The following is a 21,667-nucleotide window of genomic DNA, read 5'->3' as shown; positions in this document are numbered from 1 at the left end:
ATTTTCAAGCCGCGTTTGGATAAATTCATGAGCAACCTAGTCTGATCCCATAGGTGACCTTGCTTTGAGCAGGAGGTTGGACGAGAGACCCCGTGAGCTCCCTTCCAGCTGAATTATTCTGTGATTCTGTGAAGTTAACCACAATGAAAATAAGCAAAAGGACTTAGAAAAATATTGGAAAAGAGCTTCATTCTTATCTTTCAGGAATCTTTTTCTTCTAATCATACCCTCAGACATACTGGCATCAGATTCATTACGACGACTTTGGAAGCTGACATCAGAATTCCCCATGGGCCTCTTTGTGGATGTACATGAGAAGTGCTCTGTTAGCATTGCTTCCAGCCACCGGGTGCTTAAAAAGAGATCAGCATTTCTTTAGTAAATCCTGGTTTTGAAAGACTTTGGCCATAAAAATCCACTTTAGGCCAAAATTGTACATTCACTTCCTTTCTCATGTTGCATTCCTGACCACCAACCATCTTAGTATCTTCTGGTCCCCGAACTTTTTGTGTTTTACACCTTCTTAGTTTGGGTTAAAGCATCTTCCTACTGCACTGGAATCAGTATCAAAGCCATTCCCATGGGCCCAGGAGCCAGGTAGATGCACAAGACCTAACCACTGAGCAACTGTCTTTTCATATCGACTCCTTCTTTTGCTGTATCTAGATGTTTATACAGCTGTCATCATGCTCTGAAAGTCACTGTGCACATTATGAATTCTTTATTGCTATCATGTAGGAGTAAAAATTCTTTTCCTGTCCTATCTTTGTCATTTTTTATTAAAGTGAAGTTATCTCCTCTTTCTTTTATGCACACTCCCGGAAAGCTTGCTACTTGGTGTTGCTGGTTTGTGTTTCTCAGATTCTCAGCTTTTTGTTCTCTGTCTCTCACTGGGTAAACTTTGTCACAGTGGTTCTGACACTTCATCTTGGGAGACAATATGGAGCCATGCGCTGCTATTATCACCCACGTACTACTGAGATGGTAATTTCCTGACACCAAACTGCATATTCTCATGATGAGAAAACATCCTCTACCAAGAGTGTGTGCACATGTGAATGGCAAATTATGGGAATGACAGGGATATTACCCTGTACATCATTACGTTAGAAATTTGATGAGGCATTTGCACAATAACCAAAATATCAGCTTAGATGCTGTTTAAAAATAAAACTTTTTATCCATTCTCGCAAATCTGACAAATTATAATGCTGATTTTATAAATGGGCAAGAAAGTAATCAGAAGATGAAGTGGCTGGTGCGAGAGCATGAGGACTTGTCCTCAGACCTGCTTGACAGCTGCCGGCCCTACGGGACTGTCCTTTTGCTTAGCTCCCAAAGAGGAATGACTCTTAAGGATGACCATCATGACCCAGCAAATCTCAGCTGCAGAAATGCCAGATAATACCTGATACAACCTTAGAAAGCTGTTTAGGAAGAAAAACAGCCCTTCTGTTCCCGGCACATTTCCCCCTGAAGGTGCTGTTGGCAGACGGTGTCCCCTCTAAGAGGCCATCAGCGCAGCCTTGGTGAAAAAGCCAAGGCTCATCTTGAGTCTGATGGACCCAGGTTTTTTGCGGAGACAAATTTGTCTGAAAAAAACCCCAGCTTTTTCCTTGCTCAAAATGGAATATTATTTTCTCCAGTACTTTTTTGTTCAGTGGCTTTTAATGATATCTTTTGTGCTTCTTGTTACCTGTGTGAGCCGGATTTCAGCTGCTTTCTGCTCTGTTTGAACAGGGTTGGTTGTTGTTAGGCAGCTTTGCCACAGGATATTGATTCTCTTGTCTAGAAAACGGGGAGCGCGCCTATGCAGGATTTTTTTTGCTATCGATTCATCAGCAGTTAACTCTATGTGTTTTATATGAGTGTAAATTCAGCATAGACCACGTGGCATGAGGCTCCTTCACAAAGGCATCTGCCCCAGACCAGTGCTTCAGAAACCCACGTCAGGGAGGCAGAGGGATGTATGGAGTTTGGGCAGCTTGGTTTGCTCTGCTTTGCATTTTCTTGGTCTTATTTCTAGGATTCTCACATAAACTGAATATTTATTTAAAAACAGCCCCAACCCTGGCCACGCTCCTCTGAAAGGCCTGGGAGAAAAGATTGTCAGTTGACGAAATCTCTGAAACAAGTGAAAACGTGTATCTGTAGTCGTTCTGAGAACAACATTTAACACAACTGCAAAGTTTTTATTAAGGGGCACACTGTAATACGTGGCTCTGTCCCGCTAAAGAGCGTGTTGTGAAATGGGTGCAGCCCCAAAGCAGCTTCCTTGTAAATTTGTGCCATTTTGCAGTGACAAAAATTATGCGGGGAGAAAGCAAGCCCCTGTTTTACATTGTCCCGTGCCAGGTCGGGTGGTGTAACGCATCAGTGCTGGCATGAAAATACACAGAAAAGAGCTGCTGCATCGAGCAGGCTGCGAGGAGCAGAGCACGACCTGTTTTTATTGTGGAAATCACAGCTGCTGTTCCCCATCAAAGCTGAAACTTAGCCACCCCCCTTTTCATTCAGTCCATCTCCTTCCAAAAACTCCCTATCTACAGAGACAGAAATGTTTAGAGTCTTTCTTGAGGAAATTGGAATAGTACACACTGAAGACCCCCAAAGCCTGCCTCTCTGCCAATATAAACAATGCTGGGGAGAAAAATACATTCTTTATCTAGATCTGATGCGTTGTATCTGCGTTGTTTGTTTTCCCTCTACCAGACAGGAGGTAGTGAAGAGAGGTATGTGTCCCAAAAGCTATAAGGCCTTTGAAACTCCAGGTGCTACCTTTGGTGGCCGCGCTTGGCCACCCTGCTCGCCTCGCACCCCCAGTGTCACACCAACCCTCTGCGTTTTGGGCTCTGAAAAGCTCATGCACAGACGATAGCAAACACTTTCAAGCAAAAGCATTACTGGATATACTTCCGTGCTAAGGTATGCAAGTACAGCCAGCCAGAGGATAAGTGACCATCTGATAGATGCTGGGAAGGGCTCCAAATCAAACATCGCATCAAAAAACATCCATTCTCAGCCTGCTTACGCCTTGGACTGCTCTTCAGTCTATCTGATCCATCGTGTCCTGTCTACCGGCATAAAAACAGAAGAGAAAGGAAAAAGAAACCCAGCCGTGGTATTAGAGAATTTTTAAATGGTTTGCTCCATACGTGAAGGGCAGTGGCTCGAGGTTGCTCTGCGGTTGTGGTTTAAAGCCCATGGTGATCCCTTTGGTTGCTGGGCTTTTCTTGTGCTGGAAAATTCCTTTTTTCCGTGCAAGGTTTGGGAACGCTCTTCCAGCTCCCAAAACCTCATATGCTTCCAGCCAAGGTAAGTGCCAGTGAATATTGATCATGGGTGAACACCATGGTCACAGGGCTGGCCGTAGAAGTGGCCACAACTTTATAAACACACAGTAAATGAAAGTGCAAGGCTTCCCAATATTCATGCAGCGCTTTGAATTCTGAAAGTAATTTTGAATATAGCAATAATTTTGCAATAAGAGAAAAAAAATAATTTCTTTCCCTTTCTTAGAGACTTTATTGGGGTTTTATTTTTAAGGGAATTGATTGAAGGAAAATCTGTAGTGACAAACGTAAGTTATTTTTCTAAGACAAATTGAAGCCACTTTTCAGGCCATGACAGAAGATGAACAGACTGGAAAGTAGCTGAGCTGAAGGTAAGGTAGCTGAGGGTGCCTGAATTTCTGCTTCCGTGCCAATTACAGTCATTGGGGTTATTGAACTGTACACTATGTATTTTTAATTGCATTTTAGATGATTCTTGGGTGACACACTGCAGCGCAGGTCATCGGCGAGGGCAGAAGCTTCTGTGTCTCTCCTTCTCCTCCTTCCTCGTCTTTGGCTTGGGCAGAGTTACCCATCTTGTATTTAAATAAGTTCAGTAAGGATGGCATTTACCCACGTGCATGGCAGAAACACTGTTTTAGCTCTTACCACCCAGGGTACAGGCCAGGTAGTGTTATTGGGCAATGACACGCTAATGGTTTGTAAGTAAATTTTGCCACAAGGTAGTAAAAACATCAATGTTCTCAAAGGGTATCATGATGAAAAGACCCTGACTGTTCCTGAGGGAGCAGGACAGACACCGGGTCCCTGGGGGCTGAGCTGTGAGTTGCTCTGGCCTTTGGCAGTCCAGATGTCAAAATAAATTGTGTTATTTTAGAAATGCAAAAGTGATAAACAACATCACATTCCTAACCGGTCAGTGCTGTGAGATTTATAGGACGTAAGTAACTCCGGGTTTGTTGTAAGGATTTTTTACACAATGGATTGCTAAAGTTAAATGACTTTTGAAATATTCCTGAAGAGAGAACTAGAAAAGTTAATACAGATGTAACAGGGAGTGACCTCTACAAAATGCAGGGCTAGGTTATTGCTTGAACACTGGATAGGGGAGAGCTGATAATAAACACATCCCTTTCCCAAGGGAAGAAGGAGATGTTGGTTGGGAGGGTGAGGAAGGGAAGGGTCATGCCTGGGAGACAAAGCCCTGGGACTCACCAAGCCCTTTCTCAGCAAAAAGTCACATTTCTGGGCTGGAATTACCAGGTTGAGGTTGGCGCTCGTTCCAGCGGGATGGTGCCGAGTCTCTCAGCCCCACATGGACATCCCGCCTCTGGCTCTTAATTCCTTCTCCACAGGGCTGCTTCTGCAATGAAGCAAGCTATTGCAGTTACTGGAGAGAGATATCCTCAAAATATTTGTGTCCAAAATACTGCACAGCAGGAATATAACTGTATTGAACTCTGTAGCATGGATTAAAGCCTCAGAGACAACATAAATGCCTCCTTTCAATTCCATGAAATTATAAATTATTATTGCAGGGCTGAGGAACAATTGGGAGGCGTAGTGGTGGGGATAAGTACGTGATGGCTAAGGGAATAGAAGAAGTGATGGACAGAGGAGTCCGAGCTGTCAGCTCCATCTGCTAGGCCTCCCAAGCAAAACATGACCAAGGGCTGAAAGGTCTTTCTGAAGTGACAGCTGAATGCTTGAGGTCGGGAGAAATGTGGTCTTGGAGCTGACACAGCTAAACTGCAAAAAAAACCCCTTTTCTGCATCGCAGCAAAAGCCTGGCTTTTGGCTGGGCCAAGGGAAGGACAGAAATAACCCCCTCGTTGTGTGTTCACCTCCCCAGTTGTAAATCAGGATGGCCAACCTCTGATTGAAGGCAAGCTTAAAGAGAAGCAAGTCCGGTGGAAGTTTATCAAAAGGTGGAAAACTCGCTACTTCACTCTGGCTGGCAACCAGCTGCTTTTTCGGAAAGGAAAATCCGTAAGTCAGAAGACCATCAGTTTGATGTCTCTCTTTCCCTCCTCCCCAACACCATTTCCCAGAGTTTTTTACTACTCAGCTTTGCCCGTGGTCCCTGTATGCCACATGGCTAACTTCAGCCAAGGGGTTGCTCCCTGGCTTTAGTTATAGTTTTCTCTCTAGATTTTCGAGAACGTTAGACTGGCGCTGCTCTTGTTCAGACAAGAAACGCCCAGGGCTCAGCACTGCGACTCCCACGTCTCAGTAATTTATACCCTCCTCGCTGGTGACCTGTGCCTGAGCATCGTCCCCTCCGCCTCGAGGCACTTCTAGGATATTGCAAAAGCTTCTGTTCCTGAAGGAATTACAGTCGGTTAAAAAACAGTTTCCAGTCTTGACCAGGGATTCTTTATTTCCTTGAGTAAACACAAATTCAATAAATTCTGCTCAGGTAAAATACATTTTTTCCACTTGCAAAGTGCATGGCACGGGACAGCAAGGTATGTAGCAGCCGCAGCCAACGTGCTGCAAGTGAGCTGTCATTTCTGGGTCCCCAGCTGTCACGGCAGCAGCAGTGTTCAGGGGGGAGATGGTTATGTTCAGCACATCTGGAAAGTCAGGCCCTTCTGAACACCTCAGGGCCGTCTCCAAAATCAAGCAACTGTTCACCTTTTTTGAAAGTCTTGCCTGCTTTTGTACATTAATAACTGTTCTGGAGATGGCGGCATTATATTTGGTGTTGTTTGTGCAGGAAATACAAGTGTGTTTAAAGCAAGGTGATGCTAAAATGCTTTTCTCCCAAAGGAATGGAGGGGGTTTTTGTTTTCAGTTCTACCGTCATCTAAATTCAGAGAAATTCTACTGAAATTTCTGTGAAATTCTTTGAAATTTATACCAATAGGGTTCAGAGACAAGTGTGTCCCAGGGCATGGAAAAGCAGGTAATTTAATCCAGTCCTCATTCGTTATTACTTCTCAGTTATTAGAAACTAATTTTCTTCAGCATTTCACAATGAGAAGTATCAAACATTGTGCCAAATAGTCTATTTATTTTTGTTACAAGAGCTCTCTCTTAGATAATCCAAAAATAGCAGCATCTTCCAACTGTAGCCAAACCTTAACATTGCTGGTAAATAATCTTTATTATTATAGAAACCTAGTAAAGCTCTTTAAGCTGCTTAAATGGCTTCCTGAGCCCCTTCCTATAAGAAATACAACAGGGCGTCCTGCCTAAGAGGAACACGTGCCTTTTGTGGGACAATACGATCCTCCTGAATGCAAACAGTTCATGAAACAGCCTTTTCCTTGCTTTCTAGTGACTTTTTCTGGTGTTTTGGTAGAGACTCTGAAGAGCGTTTAATCCATACGTGTACCATAGCTGCAGCTGGGTACTGGCTGATGTTCCTCTTTTGAAAGAGTGCCAGAATAATTGTCATTTTTTAGCAAGTCGATTGGCTTATAGAAATGTATTTAACAGAATGGCTTTAATTAGCTCTCCAAACAAGGCAGGCATAAGGCACATCAGAATACCTTGATTACTCCTGGGATGCAATTAGCACGCAGAAATCACCTCCTTGGATTTGCATTCTCAGTGCTCCCCGTGTTCACGTGGGGAACGTGCAACGCGTGGCAGGCGGGTGAAGCTGGCAGATTAGATTGTTGAGCAGCAGATTTTGCTCAACAGTGTAATTCACATAGCTTAACTTTCCTTTTCTAACTGGCAAACTCAAGGCTGCTTCGCTTTTTTTTTTTCAAGTTGAACACAAATACCTGGACTGGTTTGTCAGCGTAGCAGGCTGGCGTCCAGCCCCCCGGGGACAGCAGCAGGGTTGTTGTGCCTGGGTAGTCAGTCTTTCAAGCTGGTGCATTGTATCCTGTTACTTCTCCATTTTTGGCCTAAATTCAAGAGTCAAGTCCTGCCGTTAACCATTGCTTGGGTTGCAGGCTGGAGCAACCCTGAGCCCACCAGTTTAGGTTGCACTCGTGCCCTGGGCTGACTATTGCAGACACCAAAGAGAAAATTTTAAGCCCTTTAAGCAGGGCTGGAGTTATGAAGCCTCACAGAAGTGGTTTGGACAATAAAAGTGTGACTTTCAGATCCCACAGGAGGTCCTCTCCTGCGCACCTCCGGCAACTGGCAAGAGGACCAGCCCTGTACCTCGCTGGCCGGGTACCGGTGCCGAAAGCATCGCAAGATGCACGGCTATGGACTGCGGGCAGCTAAAGCGGTGGTAGAGGCTCCTGCCCAGCTGCATCTGGTGCTTGTTTCAGTCTTTGAGGCCGGACGGTGCTTGCCTGGCTGAGCGTGACATCTCTGCCCCGTCATCTCTGGCATGGTGGAGCAGGGCTGGGTGCTGCGTGGGTGTTTGGACTTTACATGCTGCTTGCTTAAAAATACAAACCTAACACAGAGGATGTATTGTGAGATGGCCAGCTGGCTGTGCCTGCTCATTTCTGGAGCCCCACCATGAACCTTCCCTTTGTCAGAGTAACCGTGTGGACAATATTTGCTGTGTGTAAGCAACTCTATGGCCAGTGGGTAAAGGGGAGGCAGGAGAAAGCCAAAATATAAGAGGTCTGAAAGCAAGCCACATCCTCAACTCCTGGAAAACTGTGGAAAACTCCTTCACAGAACTGTGCCTAGGGTACAATCAACTTTCTTTAGCAACTTGAGGTCAAACACTATGTGGTAATGAAGGGAATATATCATTTTTTGCTAGATAGGCTTCTAAGTCTAAGAGTCTGGCCCATGGGGTACAAAGTTTTGGTTCTCGAGTCTATTGTTGCTTTGCATTTTCCATCATAAAATTTTCATAATATTTATCCCCAGTGAGCTTTCAGTGCAGACCCAGCTTAACACTGTTGATAAAGCCTTAATCAGTGTTTGTGGAAGCAGGGAGGGGTGGGCCACTGCTGTGGTCCCATGGTCGTGCACAGGGACTCAGTGATGGCGCTGGAAACATTTGTTCCCATGCGAAGCTGGAGATGAACTTCATTGTTCATGGAAAGTCGTTTGGTCAGAACTGAACATTTTACTGGGAAATTATCCATTTAAAGAAAACTTCTCGGGTCTGGAATGGGGTCCCTGATAAAAAAAATGAATGAGACAGACAAATAAATGTCCCATCCCAGAACGAGCAACAGCAACACCGGGGGATGGAGATGTGCTGGGAAGACAATGGCTCTGTGCTGTCGCTGCTGTTCGCAGCCCAGGGACCTCCCGTGTCCCGGAGGGGTCTGTCTGCTCGCCCAGCTGCTGGCTCTGCCGAGGGGTTCGTGTCAGCCTCTCCTGCTGGAGAGCTGCTCCAGGCAAGGGATGGAATTCAGTGCTGGTTTGAGTCAGAAAGGAGGGGATTGCCCAGGGATTATGGCATTTCAGGAATGTAGCAGACCTTGACTGCAAATAATACGTACGTATGCAATGTGGAAGAGCCCCAAAAGTTGGGAAACTCATCCTGGGTGTTCATTACAGATGTGGAAAAATGGCAGATCAGTGGTAAGGGTAGGGGACTATCAAATCCCAGACAGAAATCACAGCCCTTGGGCTTGGGACTTCTTTTGGATGGTCTTTTCAGATGAGCTTTTCCTTAGAACAGAAAAATGTTCCTGGTTCTTTCCCAGAAGGACGGAGAAATTATTGCAGGAGAAGGCTCCCTGCCCAGTTCTGGTCCTGCATTTCAGACCTGGCCTGCTGGGAGAGCAGATGAAGCCGGGGCAGGCAGAGCAGCTCTGGAGACAGCAGTTCCCACACCGCAGCCTCTCCCAAGTCGTGCTCAGCTCCTGCAAGATAATTAACCACTAATTCTCACTCAGATGAGTCCAGACCTTTCCTGTATGATAGGAGCATAAAGCCTTTGGAAAGTCTGCCTTACTCCTCTTGGTAAAAAGTATAAGAGGCTCAACAGGAGAAACATGAATATTCTTGAGGAATCAGGACCTTGGGCTTAAACTTCTTACCTGGAGACCTAAATTATACATTTTTCATGAGCTCACAAATCTCTTCTCCTGCAGGAAAATTCCATGACTTTGTACAACTATCTCTTATGCTCCCTGCATCATATTTCTTACAATGACACTAAGATTTCCTAGACATACCTATTTATATGTTTTCAAACAAAATTGCAACTGAGCTATCCCATATTCTCCATTCCCCGCTGAGAAATGCCATGATTTCGCTCACATTCCTGGGTCAGATTCAAGGTATCTGTTCTGTTTTCAAAACAAACAAAAGGAGTTGCTGGTTCCATTTTTGGGTGGAGACTCTGAGGAGGGGAACAATTTATCACTGCTTACAAGAAGAGAGCTTTCTTCAGTCCCCAGGGGCTGGCTGATTTTTGTACCCAGAAAGCACTTGCCATTGGCACGAGTTGTGCATGGCTCTGTTAACAAAGATCACCATTATTAAAAGCCAGAGAAAGCAAAATCCAAGCCCATGTTAAAAGCTGAAGCTGGAACTAAAAAGTGCAGATGCTGGAGGGGGGAGAGCTTGTGGGCATCGCTGCGGACCCTTGGCCATTGGGTGCAGTAGACCATGACACCCCATGAAACCCAATGGTGTTCAGTAGGTGAGCGTGGCACTGCGTGGGAGGGGGGTTTCTAACTCCTCTAAGGCTCTTCTGGGAAGTCCCCATCAGTGCGTTTGCCCACATGAGCAATGTTTACAAGCCTGTTTATTCAAGCAATGTTTACTCTGAGACATCAACTGTTTATGAAGACGGTGGAAGCTCTACCGGGTGAACTTGGTTCTGTTTGTCTTCCCTGTGTTTCAGAAAGACGACCCCGATGACTGCCCCATTGAGCTCAGCAAGGTGCAGAGCGTTAAAGTGGTGGCAAAGAAGCGCAGGGACCGCAGCCTGCCCCGGGCCTTTGAGATCTTCACCGACAGCAAGACCTACGTTTTCAAGGCCAAAGACGAGAAGAACGCCGAGGAGTGGCTTCAGTGCATCAACGTCGCCGTTGCGCAGGCTAGAGAGCGGGAGAGCCGAGAGGCAACCACCTACCTGTAGAGCTGCTGGCACCTCCACGGCCGTGCCAGCAAACCAAACGTGTGTAGGACCACTGCGGCACAGAGCATCCCACTGCCATACCATGGACATCTTTTACCTCCAAAATCCCCACCGGCTCCTGGACCATGGGAAACTGTGGGGAAGATCATGTGTCGGCATGGGCCAGGGAGAGCTTTGTGCAGCAGGAGAGGTCTAACGCCTTGATGACGCTACCAGCTGATGGAGTGCCACCACGCGGGCGCGCTCCCTGGCACTGGGACATTTGCTGGTGTAGAAGCACCTTCCATGTCCACGTGTTAAATGCAGGTTTTTCCTTCATCCTAATGGCCTGCAAGCCAGGAGGGGTGGTTAGAAACAAACCTGGACCCCAGCCCCTCAGCCGCTGCTTCTGAGATGCACAAGATCTCCGTGGCTGTAGACACTGCCGAGAGCATTCGAGCACGTAAGGACTTCCTGCTTTCCTCAATCACTTTCTGCCTGTAAAAAGGTCATTTTCCTTCTTATTTAATCTCAGCATACTTTATGCTTTTACTGTTTATACGTGTCTGTGGAAAAAATCAAATTTGCTGCTTCTTTCAGGTTTGAAATTGAGCAGTTTTAAAGATTTAATACTGCTGAAAAATAATTTTAAATATTTAACTGGTTTGATTTTCCCTCTCTTTCCTGCTTTTTCTCCCCTTCGTAATTAGGGGAGAATAATACAGTGAAAATAACTGAATGTAATTTTAAAAATGTATTTTCCTTTCTTTTTTTAAATTGTCTTCTCTGTTCTGTAACTTTTCAAAAATACTCCAAAACTGGAAAATTCCCACTTTCTTTGATTTTCTTTGTCATTCTCGAATGATTCCAAAGTGGAGGAAGAACTGTATGAAAGACTGAAAGCAAAAAAGGAAAAGGGGGGTGGGGGAGAATTAATGAGAAGTCTGTGGGTGAAGAAATTAACTTGGAGATCATTCAAGACTGAGGAGAAATAAAATTTGCAATTTTCCAACCTAGAAAAATGTATCTTTTGCAAAAAGTTGTTGCCAAAAAGAGAGAGTTGGGGGAGGATCAGGAAAAAATTAACTGTGGTGCTTTTTACTGTAATACATGTCTTTCATTCAGTAGCAGAAGGAGCCCACAGCGCTTTTGAAAGTTCCTTGCAGAGCACGGCACATTATAAAGTCAGCAATATAATCTGCTTTCTGAAATGTTCTCGTGTCGTCTTTGTGTCGTGGTCGCTGGGTGAGTTTGGCCGTCGGCTTTGGCTTTGGCTTTGCGGGCGGGAGGGCAGCAGGGGCTGGTGAGGGCGGCAGCGCTGCTCGGGCGGCTGTGATGGTCCAAGAAAACTGAAGAGCAATTGGAAACACGGGCACCATTTTGTGTCATCAAAAGCGCTTGGGGAGCAGGGAGCAAGAGGAACGACCTGGGAAATAAATTCAGATTAAAGCCAATTGACTAAAGCTAGCGCTGGCGCTGCTGCGCCAAGCCCGTTCTCAGCTGTCATCACGAGGTCTACGTCTCGGACACACTTCTCCGGCGGGGTGAGGTTGAACGACTGCGTACCTCTGAATTTACAGCCTGATTTTTCCATCATCCTAAGCGTTCCCAACTCTCTTGATTTCACTGGGGCTGCTGCTGGTCAGCGGCTCTGCAAACAGGGACGAGGACAGCTCAGAAGTGTTATTCCGCCTGCGTTGAGCATCCCTCGCTTTGGGAAAACGGGGCCACGGCAGGGGCTGTGGCAGGGCTGGCACCGCGGGGCTGGAGCGGGGATGCTCGGCTGGCTCCGGGGAGCCCAGCCGCGGGCAGGCCATCTCCCTTCCCTCAGCCCGCCCTCGCCGCGGTGTGCGCGGGGAGGGGGAGACGGGCAGGAAGCTGAGCAAGGGCTGGAAGAGGTGTGGAGGGAGAGGGAGCTGAGTGATTTCACTTGATGGTTTGTTCCTGCTTCCTTGATGTGGTTGTTCAGCAGGGTTTATGGCCCGAAGCTTGGAGTCTTGCAGCATGCCATATAAATATTTATCTTTGGAGTTTGATAAGTTGCAAGCACTGAGTGTTGCTGGTGTTTGTCTCTCCGGCTGCCAGAGCTCTGTAATTTGTTACGATGACAGGTAAGATGCTAACATTTGGTAATGAGCATGTACTCGAATTAGAATGAGAAAAAAATTAGTTTCTTTACGGTACCACGGGAGCGCCTGAGCTCTGCTGCCAGGTCAGAGCTATGGGCTGCCTGGTCCCTCACAGCAGCCGGAGCTGACAGCTCCAGAGAGGTATTTCTCAACCTGATCCATCGAAGCACCATCAAACCTTTTGGGGAGAAACACCATGGACCTTGGGGCAGTACCAGTGCAGTGAGTTTCCATTTACAGTGAAATAAAAATTAGGCTAGACTTTGACAGGCTGTTTGCTATTTCTGTGTCCCCCTTTTTAGTTGCCTGCACTGGGGGGGTTGTCTGTGTTTCTTTGCTGGTCTCTTTTTTCATTATTTTCAATCATTTCCCAGACCTGACGATGTCTATGGAGGCCCTGGGGCACAGCGGTGCACCAGGGACCTGGCAGAAAGATGCTGAGACCTCACACTCCGCGGCTCTGCTGTACTCACCCATGGGCAGGCTGCAGCGAGCGCAGGGTGGGAAATAAAAGCAAACAAACTCAAAATTGGTTGGGGGCAGGATTAATCTGAGGTGACCTGGCTCTGACGGTGACCTGGTGGCAAGGACGATGTCACCAAGGCAGGGTGCCACCACACTGCCCACCCGTAGCCCTGATAGCACCTTTCCAAACCACCCCTCCAGCCTGGAGAGGTCCCCGTCCCCCTGCCTGCACCGCCCACCTCTCCTCCTCCTCCTCCTCAGCCACCGAGCACTAGCTGGACCAACCCCAGATCATTTCTTTTCCAACTCTCCACGTTTTTCCCCAAAACCTCCTTGAGACAGTGAAACAAAACTGGTAATTCCTTCCTTATGCTCTCGTGCTCCTTCCCCGACTCCTGCGGGAGTTTGTGTACGTTTGTTTTCTTTTGCTTGAGGATCTCCAGTATTTCCTGTGACCCGGTTCCTCCCAACACTGATGGGTTGGAGCTCTCCTCCAGCCCCGGGGACCTCCTGCCCCGAGGACCTCTGCAGCGTGTCTTGGCCAGCACTCCAGCCCAGGCTCCTAACCCGTGTCGAACAACTGACCTGGCACCCGTGCCCTGGAAGGTCAGCAAGCCTTGGTCTGAAACGACAATATTTTATTTCCAACATTCCCATGTTGACTGGAGAAGGAAGTGCCGATAGATCACACCACACGGCCAGCGACTGAGAACAAAGTGGTTGCTGAAGCATTCCTGGATGATGGAAAATCAGAGAGGGCTTTAAAGCCGGCCATACATTTGCAGATCTAAAAGATAAATTTGCATTGACGCTAATGATGTCAGAGGGGAAAGAGAAGACCTCTGCCAATGGTGCATGCAATGCCTTAGCCAGCTCCAGGCCTCCTGATGCTCTCGGCGCTCCGGGAGATGCTGAAGTGTTCATGTTCCTGAAAATTCTTGTAACAACTAAAACGTGGAGATGAGTGTTAGGTCCTTGAATGTAGCAAAGTGATCCGAACAACTTTGTTAAAGTTAAATTTAGTTACAGAAAATATGGAAAGCACGTCTGGGACCGGTCTACCCAAGCAAGTCTATGGACGTCCGCGTAGGTTGCCTGGCCAGGCAGAGCTCCCTGGTACAGAGCTCCATCCCAGTCTTTTTCATTTACATGGAATCAGGCAAAGCGTGCTTTGCGCGTATAATATAATATTGTAATACTTACAACTTCTATTACACTTCATGCCTCTAAAACTCATTACACCAAATTCAAGCCTGATTCTGAAGTCCAAAAGTGGTTTGTTTTGGGGAAGGTGCACCCTTGCCATCTGTGCCCCTTTATTTACTGTTATCTCAGTGATGCGGGATGGTTTGGTCGGGGTTGCTCATGCCCGGAGTACAAAGCCAGCTTGGTGCAGAGAGCCTGCACTCCAGGACGTGATACAGCGTGTAAGGAGCAGGGCAGAAGTCTACAGTAAATTGTGTACTATGTCCATACAAATAATGCAGGTCTACAGACCAGGCTGCCGCCGCCTCTGCTGCCTGTGGAGGTACATGAAGCCGTGGAGCCAAACCTTGATTTAAAGGCAGCAGTGCAAGGGTAAGAAAAGACATACGATGGGAAATATCCACGGCCTCTCTGGCAGAAGAGGAAAGGAGATTTCAATCATTTAATTTTCAATACCTGGACCAATAAATCCTTACTTTACCCACAGGACATGCCACTGAGTCTAATGGGAACGAAGTTAATTCATCGGCGTGAACTTGTGGATTTATGGACTCAGGTTCCAGAATTACATCCGATACTAAACACTGAATTCACCCACAGGGCCATGTCACTGGAGGACAGTAAGTTGGCCATTAAAAACATTTGTTACAGACAAAATAGTCTGTGTTTCTTAATCTTGATGCCAAGTTTCAGTCTGCCACCTATGCATTGCATCATCAATTTAATGCACCTGATTATCCGTGTGTGCGTACGGACAAATGCACATTGCCAGCTCTCTGACAGAGTATGGGGGTGTGGAAATCAGGGCTGAGCGTCCACTTCACCGTCAAGCGAGTTCCAGGTCTGAGTGTGATACTTGCGTATGGAGCAAACGTGGCTCTGCTTCACCTGCTATCTCAAGGCTTTGTCATCAGCACTTGGCTGTCACCAGTCGCTTACATCCTTCCCTTCTATCACAACGTGATTGAAACAATATGGAATGCATAGCTATGCAGTTAGAGAGACCCCGGGTTCTGTGCCAAAAAATAATTGCATAAAATAAGAAGCTCAGCCACACTTCTCCTGCCTTAAATTAAAACTTGGAATAAAATAAAAGGGAAATTCGGATGGCAACTTATTCTAGTCATCCTCCTAAAAGGAGAAACACAGCAATCATCAATCTAGTTATGATGAGAGCAGGGAGATTAAAAAATAAATAAATAAATAAACCCCCACTGTTGCAAATTTTCTTCTCGCACAAAGATATAAATAGTTTTTATTGGTTCTTTTTAAAATAACATGCACCGAAACATCCTAAATTTACATAGCTGCTGCCCTCTGAACAGGGAACACGCCGGTAGTTCCTGCTGTGCTGCATTTTCTTGGTGTGTTTGCTCATCCCTTGCAGGAACCGTCCCAGCCCTCTGCGAGGGCGATGCGAGAGCTCCCCACGGCCTCGGTGGAGGGTCCCTGGGCACGCGAGCATGCGTGGCAGTGCTCTCGGAAAAAGGGATGCAAACGCCCTCCTCGGCTGCAGCGCCGGGACTCTGCCGAGCGTCCGCTCCTCTCTGCCAGGAAACAATCTGCCTTCTGTCTTGCACAACTTGCTGTACAAAAGATGTCATTGTCTCTCCTTGGAGGGGCAAGTTCACCTTTGCTGAAGAATCCTGTTATTCAGCCAGTGTTCGGTGGAGGAAAGGAGCCTTGCTCCTGTGGAGAGAGGGACAAATCCCAACCCTGGCCATATGGGACACCGAACCCTCCCGGTGTATCAGGTACTGCGCTCCCTCCTGCTCCCCCGCAGCCATTTCCATGGGGTCCATTGGGTGACTTTGGGGGGTCCCGGCTGTGATGCTGGAGCTCAGCCAGACAGTCCCCCCCGTTACGGCGAGGCATCGCCTCCCAGAGGCATGGCACAAGGTGGCCCGGAGCCCAGGCTGCCAACGGGGAGAGCTCCCAGCCTAAATCAACACCCTCCAGCCCTCTTTGCACACTGCGGGGGACAGACTGAGGTTTAGGATCTAAACCTGAGCCCACAGCTAGAAAACCAGACCAAAATCTGGACATGAATACTCCTGCATGCAAGCAATTTCCAAACCTAAACCGAGTTTTACAGATCAGCATAATTTCTCTAGGCAACATAATTCTTCAAAATATTGGCTCCAGCTTCTATGAACATTTTTATGTAAGGAAAATAATCCACTTTTCCTGGAAGAGTTGATGTCCACCATGATTTCTGTGCCACATCACATCTATCTTTGAAGAATCCAAGACTGGGCGAGTGTGTGGCCTCACATTACACTCAAGAACAACTGGTACTTCAGCATCACTTCTTTGCCCGTCTGACGATACAACGACGAAGGGGAACAAGCTGAGGGTTTTGGCACAGAAGAGCTGGCTCGCACCTCGCGGGCTATAGACCAGCCTCGTCACGTAGCACTTCTGCAGAGAGGACAGGAGCATAGGCCTCGTCCGTGGGCTAACGCAACGCGGGGAGCGACTCCTGCTCACAGGGTGGGAGCTGGTGAAGTCAGAGTGGAGTGGGGTGTCCAGTGGTGGGATGAGCTTGCTTCCAGCTGTGGGCAATGGCAACGGCCTGCAGTTGCTTGAGGCACTGACCGTTGTCATCCATGGGGGATCTACTGGACCAACGCCCTGCTGTGAATGGGAGTTGGACTGGATGACCTCCTGAGGTCCCTGCCAGCATAAATTATTCTATGATCTATAGCGTGGCAAGAGGTTTGCCAAAAAATGTCTCAGCAGCTACCATCGCTTCTTCTAAAACAAACTGCAAAGCACTGCTGTGGCACTGCGTAGCCCCTGGAGCCTTGCTACGCTGTATGGGTGCAGCTGCGTGCATTCTTCCTCTTGTGACAACCGCTAAGAGAAGAGCAAACAAAGAGTAGACTTCTCCGTAAGCAGTGTGGCTGGTGATGAGCTGCTGTGGAAAACTTTATCATGGGGAAAATCTCTTCCCCTTCCTTCCTTCAAAACTGTGCTGTCATGACCATCTTCCTGCGCTTGTGTTGGTTATGGCTGTTTGCATCTCTGTAAGCACAAGATGAGCTGCTTCTGTGCATACCCATGCCCCTGTGCGGACTCCTGTTATCAAGACATCCATCTGATCGTGAGGATTGACCCGTGCCCTGCCTGAGTTGGAGCAGGGACCCGCAAGCGCCCATTTGCTGACTCCACGGTGCTCGGGGCAGCAGCTGCACCTGAGATGTGCAAAGTGCAGGACCCCTTCTGCTGCTGGCTCCCTTCTTCTTCTTCTCTCTGTCCAGAATATAGACAACCTAGATTTCTTACCTTCCAATTTCCCACTCGTGTCTTGCACGGTTTGACTGTTGAGTGGTGAAGCATTGGAAGAGGCTGCCCAGACAGGTGGGGGAGTCCCCATCCTTGGAGGCGTTCAAAAAATGGGCAGACGTGGCACATTGGGACATGGTTTAGTGGGCATGGGGGTGTTGGGGTGATGGTTGGACTGATGATCTTAGAGGGCCTGTCCAACCTTAATGATTCCCAGTTTTATTTTCATTAAAAACTAATCCAGCCACCAAGGCAGGAAACATGAAATGAATTCTTCCTCTCCCCTTCACTGGTTCAGCAGTGGACTTGGCAGTGTTAGGTTAATGGTTGGACCTGATGATCTTAAAGGTCTTTTCCAACCTAAACAATTCTATGATTCTATGACTGCCCGTGGCTGTAGGGAGAGGAGCAGTGAGGACTGGTTTCTCCTGGCTCATCTCTGCTGCACCCAGCCCTGGTCAGGGGGAGCTGGCAGCACAGTGGGTAAAACAAGAGCAGCTTATGTTGGTGCTTATGGCCACTGCCCACGCCAAGTTGCGTCATCAGTAACACCACCAGTTTCAACAGCTCAGGAGAACAGGAAGAACAAAGTAGTTCTGTGGTAAAAGGTTTGTAAAATAAATATGACAATTAATGATATTTAGCCATGCAAATGACACATAATCATTGATCTCTCTAACACATTTAACTACTTCATCTATTCTTCTGTTGTTCACAAGCAAATCATTCTTTGTTTCAAATGTATTTGTTCTATTATTCCCTGAAAAATTCTTGTATTCCTTCTTGTGAAGTCTTTGCAAGCGGCTGTTTCTCATCACTTGACACCTACACTGTGCTGGTCAGTTTTTACTGCCCGAAGGGATATTTCTGTGCCCGGACCACAGGATTGTACCTTCTGGAGTCAGATGACAAACAGCAGCGGTCTCCCACAAACCTCCTTATTAAATTGTTGTTTCCTCCCCAGTGCTAAATTGCCTGTGCTTGAAAATTCAAATTAAAATTTTGGACATTTTTGCTGTGTTTACTAAGTCTCAAGTGGATCACATTCTCGAAACCAACCAAGCAACAATTTCCAAGGAAGTGCTGCGGGAGTGTGCCAGCAGGGCTGGCCGGGCTGCAAGCTCTCCAAGCTGTGTGAGCTTCCATGGGGCCATTAGTAGCTCCACTTGACAGTATTTCCTAGAAATATGAGCCATAGGTTGTACACCAAAACTGCCTTCCCAGGGCTTGTTTATGAGAGCTGAGCCCAGTTCTGGGAAGTTTTCCAAGGAAATTTTACCCTACAATTCCCTCCCACCTCCCCGAACAAAGAGTTCCCCAGCGTGTTTGACAGGAACAGAATAAAACAGGCGATAAATGCTTAGGTATTGCATACAAGCATCGCATGCTTTGTGGGTATAAATGGAATAAGCTGGACATTATTTTTCCAGCTTTTCCGATTCCGAGCTCAGCAGCCCACGGGAATAACCTTGCCTGCTTCTTGTTGACAAGTCATCTAATTCATCTTGATACTGATGACTAATACTCCTCGGGTAAAATCCTTGGCCCCACTGAGGTCAAATGCAAAACTCCCATTAACTCTAATAGGGCCAGAATTTTACTCCGATCATTGCCTGTCATGGCATTACCTTAACAGCTTCCTACAATCACTGGACTTGCCCAGCTGCAGAAACACAAACCCTTCCCTCCCCACTGACAAACCTCGGGCACCAGGTTTGCAGCGAGGGGTATTTCGGTGAGAAAAGCTGCTTCTCTCACACCTACCAGCTTCGAGCATCGCCCGTGGCTTGAGCAACGCGCACCAGGGCTGCCTCACACGGCGGCCGCCCCATGGGACCCATGGGATGTGGCCACCCTGCAACGTTGCTTCTTGTGCTTTGGGGCAGCAACTCTACTTCAGATGGCTTTTCATGCTGAATGGTAGGAGAAAGAAGGAAATAAACAAATTTTATGGGTTTTTGTTTGGCTTTTTTCCGTAGAAACATGCCTACACCAGTTAGGAAGTATTTATATTGCACCTGAGAAGGAACAGGACATTGATTAAGTAGATGTCAAATTACAGCAACATTGAGTTGGCTCAATTATACCATAAATCTCCCCGTTGTCTAATTAAGCGAAGAAAGAAGCAAAATCAGACTTGATTCATTTGACTGCTTCACTGAAATGACCTGGAGCTTTCTAACTTGTTTGTGTTGGGGTTGGTCGTGTCAGGACCTGGATGTAGGATGCTGTAGGAGCCCATCCCGGTCCCAGCCCAGCCGGGGGATCCCCCCAGCCCCAGGGAGCCCTGACAGGTTTCACACAACCTCAGGACATGAAAAGATTTAGATTGATTTGCTTCTATAAATGCAGATACTGTAATATAACTGCCTTGTCCACCTGCTGTGGATATAAGGCACTCAAAAGGTAATCCTGGCATTTCATTGACTGCAACTTCTAGTACACGCTGAAATCACTTGGCTTTTTTAGGACAGAAGTACCAATATGTTTAAGCAATAGCTACTGTTTAAGAGCCAAGTTTTGCCCACTGATCTCTGCCCTCCACCCCTGCCCTTCACTTCTGGCTCCTCCTCAACAGGGAACTCAACCCGGACATGCGATTTCTCTCTGTCTGGCAGATAAAGCATGGGGAAACTGGAATCTGAGGGGTCCCTACAAACCAGGCAGCGCTTTTGCCGGCAGTAAGCCTCAGAGAAGATTGCTCATTGAGGTCGGTGGCCTTGCAGCCCACGGTCACCCCCCAGGTGGTGCTGAGCGGCTGCCCCTTCCCCAATTTCTCTGTGCAGTGGGTGGTTAAAGATCATTAAAAAAACCCCCAAGATCACAGAAGGGACGGCAACGCCTCCAGGTTAGGAGCAAAAAAACCCGTTTTCTAGTTACTGGCAGCTATTCATGGAAAATATGTGTGTTTGTAAGAGGGTCCTTTGTTTCTACTTATTTTTTTGCAAAAGGTGACTTTGCGTTACCACGTAACACTCTTGTCAATGGCTACAAACCTGTATTTGGCGGAATGACTTTATTTAAGAGTAAACAACAGCAGAAGGCCATGTGTCACAAGGTGCAAAACAGATCTGCAACCAAAGGTTTCTGCCTGGTTGTGGTTTGGGGCTTCCAGCCCAAGGGAAAACATTCGTGGTGAGTGGTGTTGTTTTTCCTTTGAAGAACACAAGTGTGAAGATCCTTTGCTTCAATGCAGGTGGTGTTTAGGCAACAGCAGAGTATGTTTTTCCAGCTGTCCATGACTGTGCCTTAGTTCTGACACGGAGAAGCCACCGCCGGGTTTCAGACGGCCCAGCGCCACGCCGAGGGCAGCGCTGAATCCTGGCCATGCACTCGCACAGCCTGCCAAGCTCTGCCTTCCCATTTGATGGATCATGAATGTTTTCCCCTCTACATGGTCTCGATTCTGCTTTCGTACCTTTTCTAGACCTTAGTGACGTCTTGTTCCTGTTGCTGAAACATTCACAGTTCTGTGTTGGGTTTATGTGGAGGAATCCGCCTGTTTTTCCTCAACTCGTTGAGTTTCATTAAGACCTGCAGTGCTCTCCGAATGTCGGTGCTACTGATGCTCAGTTACACATACAGCAGGGACGGGCAGGGCTGCGTGAGCGTCCTGCTCTCATGCTGCTCCTCAGCAGTCCAGTACGGCCGCTCTTCTCTTTTGAAGGGAAGAAAGGAACCTAAAATAGATCAGGAATTCAGAAGGAAACAAAAAACAGGGTTCCTTTCACTCCAGCCATGCTTTAGCTAACCTGCCGTGGCCGCTGGTTTGGTGGAGTCCCTCTGCATCCCACTGCCCAACCAGCAAGTGATCAGGATCAACATCAACATCAGACAAATGGTGGAAGCACATTGTCCACTAACACCTACAAGGTACGGCTTTAAAACATTGACTACAACCCAAACTACAAAGAATCAAAGGCACTTTCTAAACACATCCCATGTGTGTACGGGACTGTGACTGCTGCACTGGCTCTCCGCCGGAGGTTGTATGGTATCGGTTTCACTGTGTTTTCACCATATGCCTTGCAGATCTGGATCCAGCACGATATGTCTCCAGGATAATTGGGCCCAGCCAGTTTGAGATTTCCATCAGTAGGACAAAGAGGGCTTCAGAGGAGCTCCACAGTTCTCCTGCCCCACGGCTGGGGGGACCAGAGACTAGTCCTGATGGCACTGCACCAGGCAGATGCCTTATGTTAATAAAAGAGGTAAATTATGTGTCTAAAATATCACAAGACCTCTGAAAAACCTAAAACAAAATCTACCCCAAGGCCTGGGGCTTGGGTACTTTGAAAGATGCGTGTCCAAAACCTAAGCACTGGCTTACCAGT

The 21,667-nt window shown here is 47.3% G+C and overlaps 1 protein-coding gene across 2 annotated transcripts in view; it reads left to right on the top strand.

Annotated features, from left to right (window-relative positions):
* Nucleotides 1-10,266, top strand: part of VEPH1 (ventricular zone expressed PH domain containing 1) — an 82,868-nt gene extending 72,602 nt beyond the window's left edge. For both annotated transcript variants that reach the window (XM_075716926.1, XM_075716925.1), the window contains 2 exons: nucleotides 5,146-5,282; nucleotides 10,030-10,266. In XM_075716926.1, coding sequence (XP_075573041.1) covers nucleotides 5,146-5,282; nucleotides 10,030-10,266 — 374 coding nt within the window. The remainder of the gene's footprint in view (nucleotides 1-5,145; nucleotides 5,283-10,029) is intronic.
* Nucleotides 10,267-21,667: the final 11,401 nt, after the last annotated feature.

The sequence above is a fragment of the Pelecanus crispus genome, chromosome 9 (assembly GCF_030463565.1).
Source record: "Pelecanus crispus isolate bPelCri1 chromosome 9, bPelCri1.pri, whole genome shotgun sequence".
NCBI lineage: Eukaryota > Metazoa > Chordata > Aves > Pelecaniformes > Pelecanidae > Pelecanus > Pelecanus crispus.
Note: the sequence above shows the minus strand (reverse complement) of the source record. Positions and strands in the feature narration are given on the sequence as shown.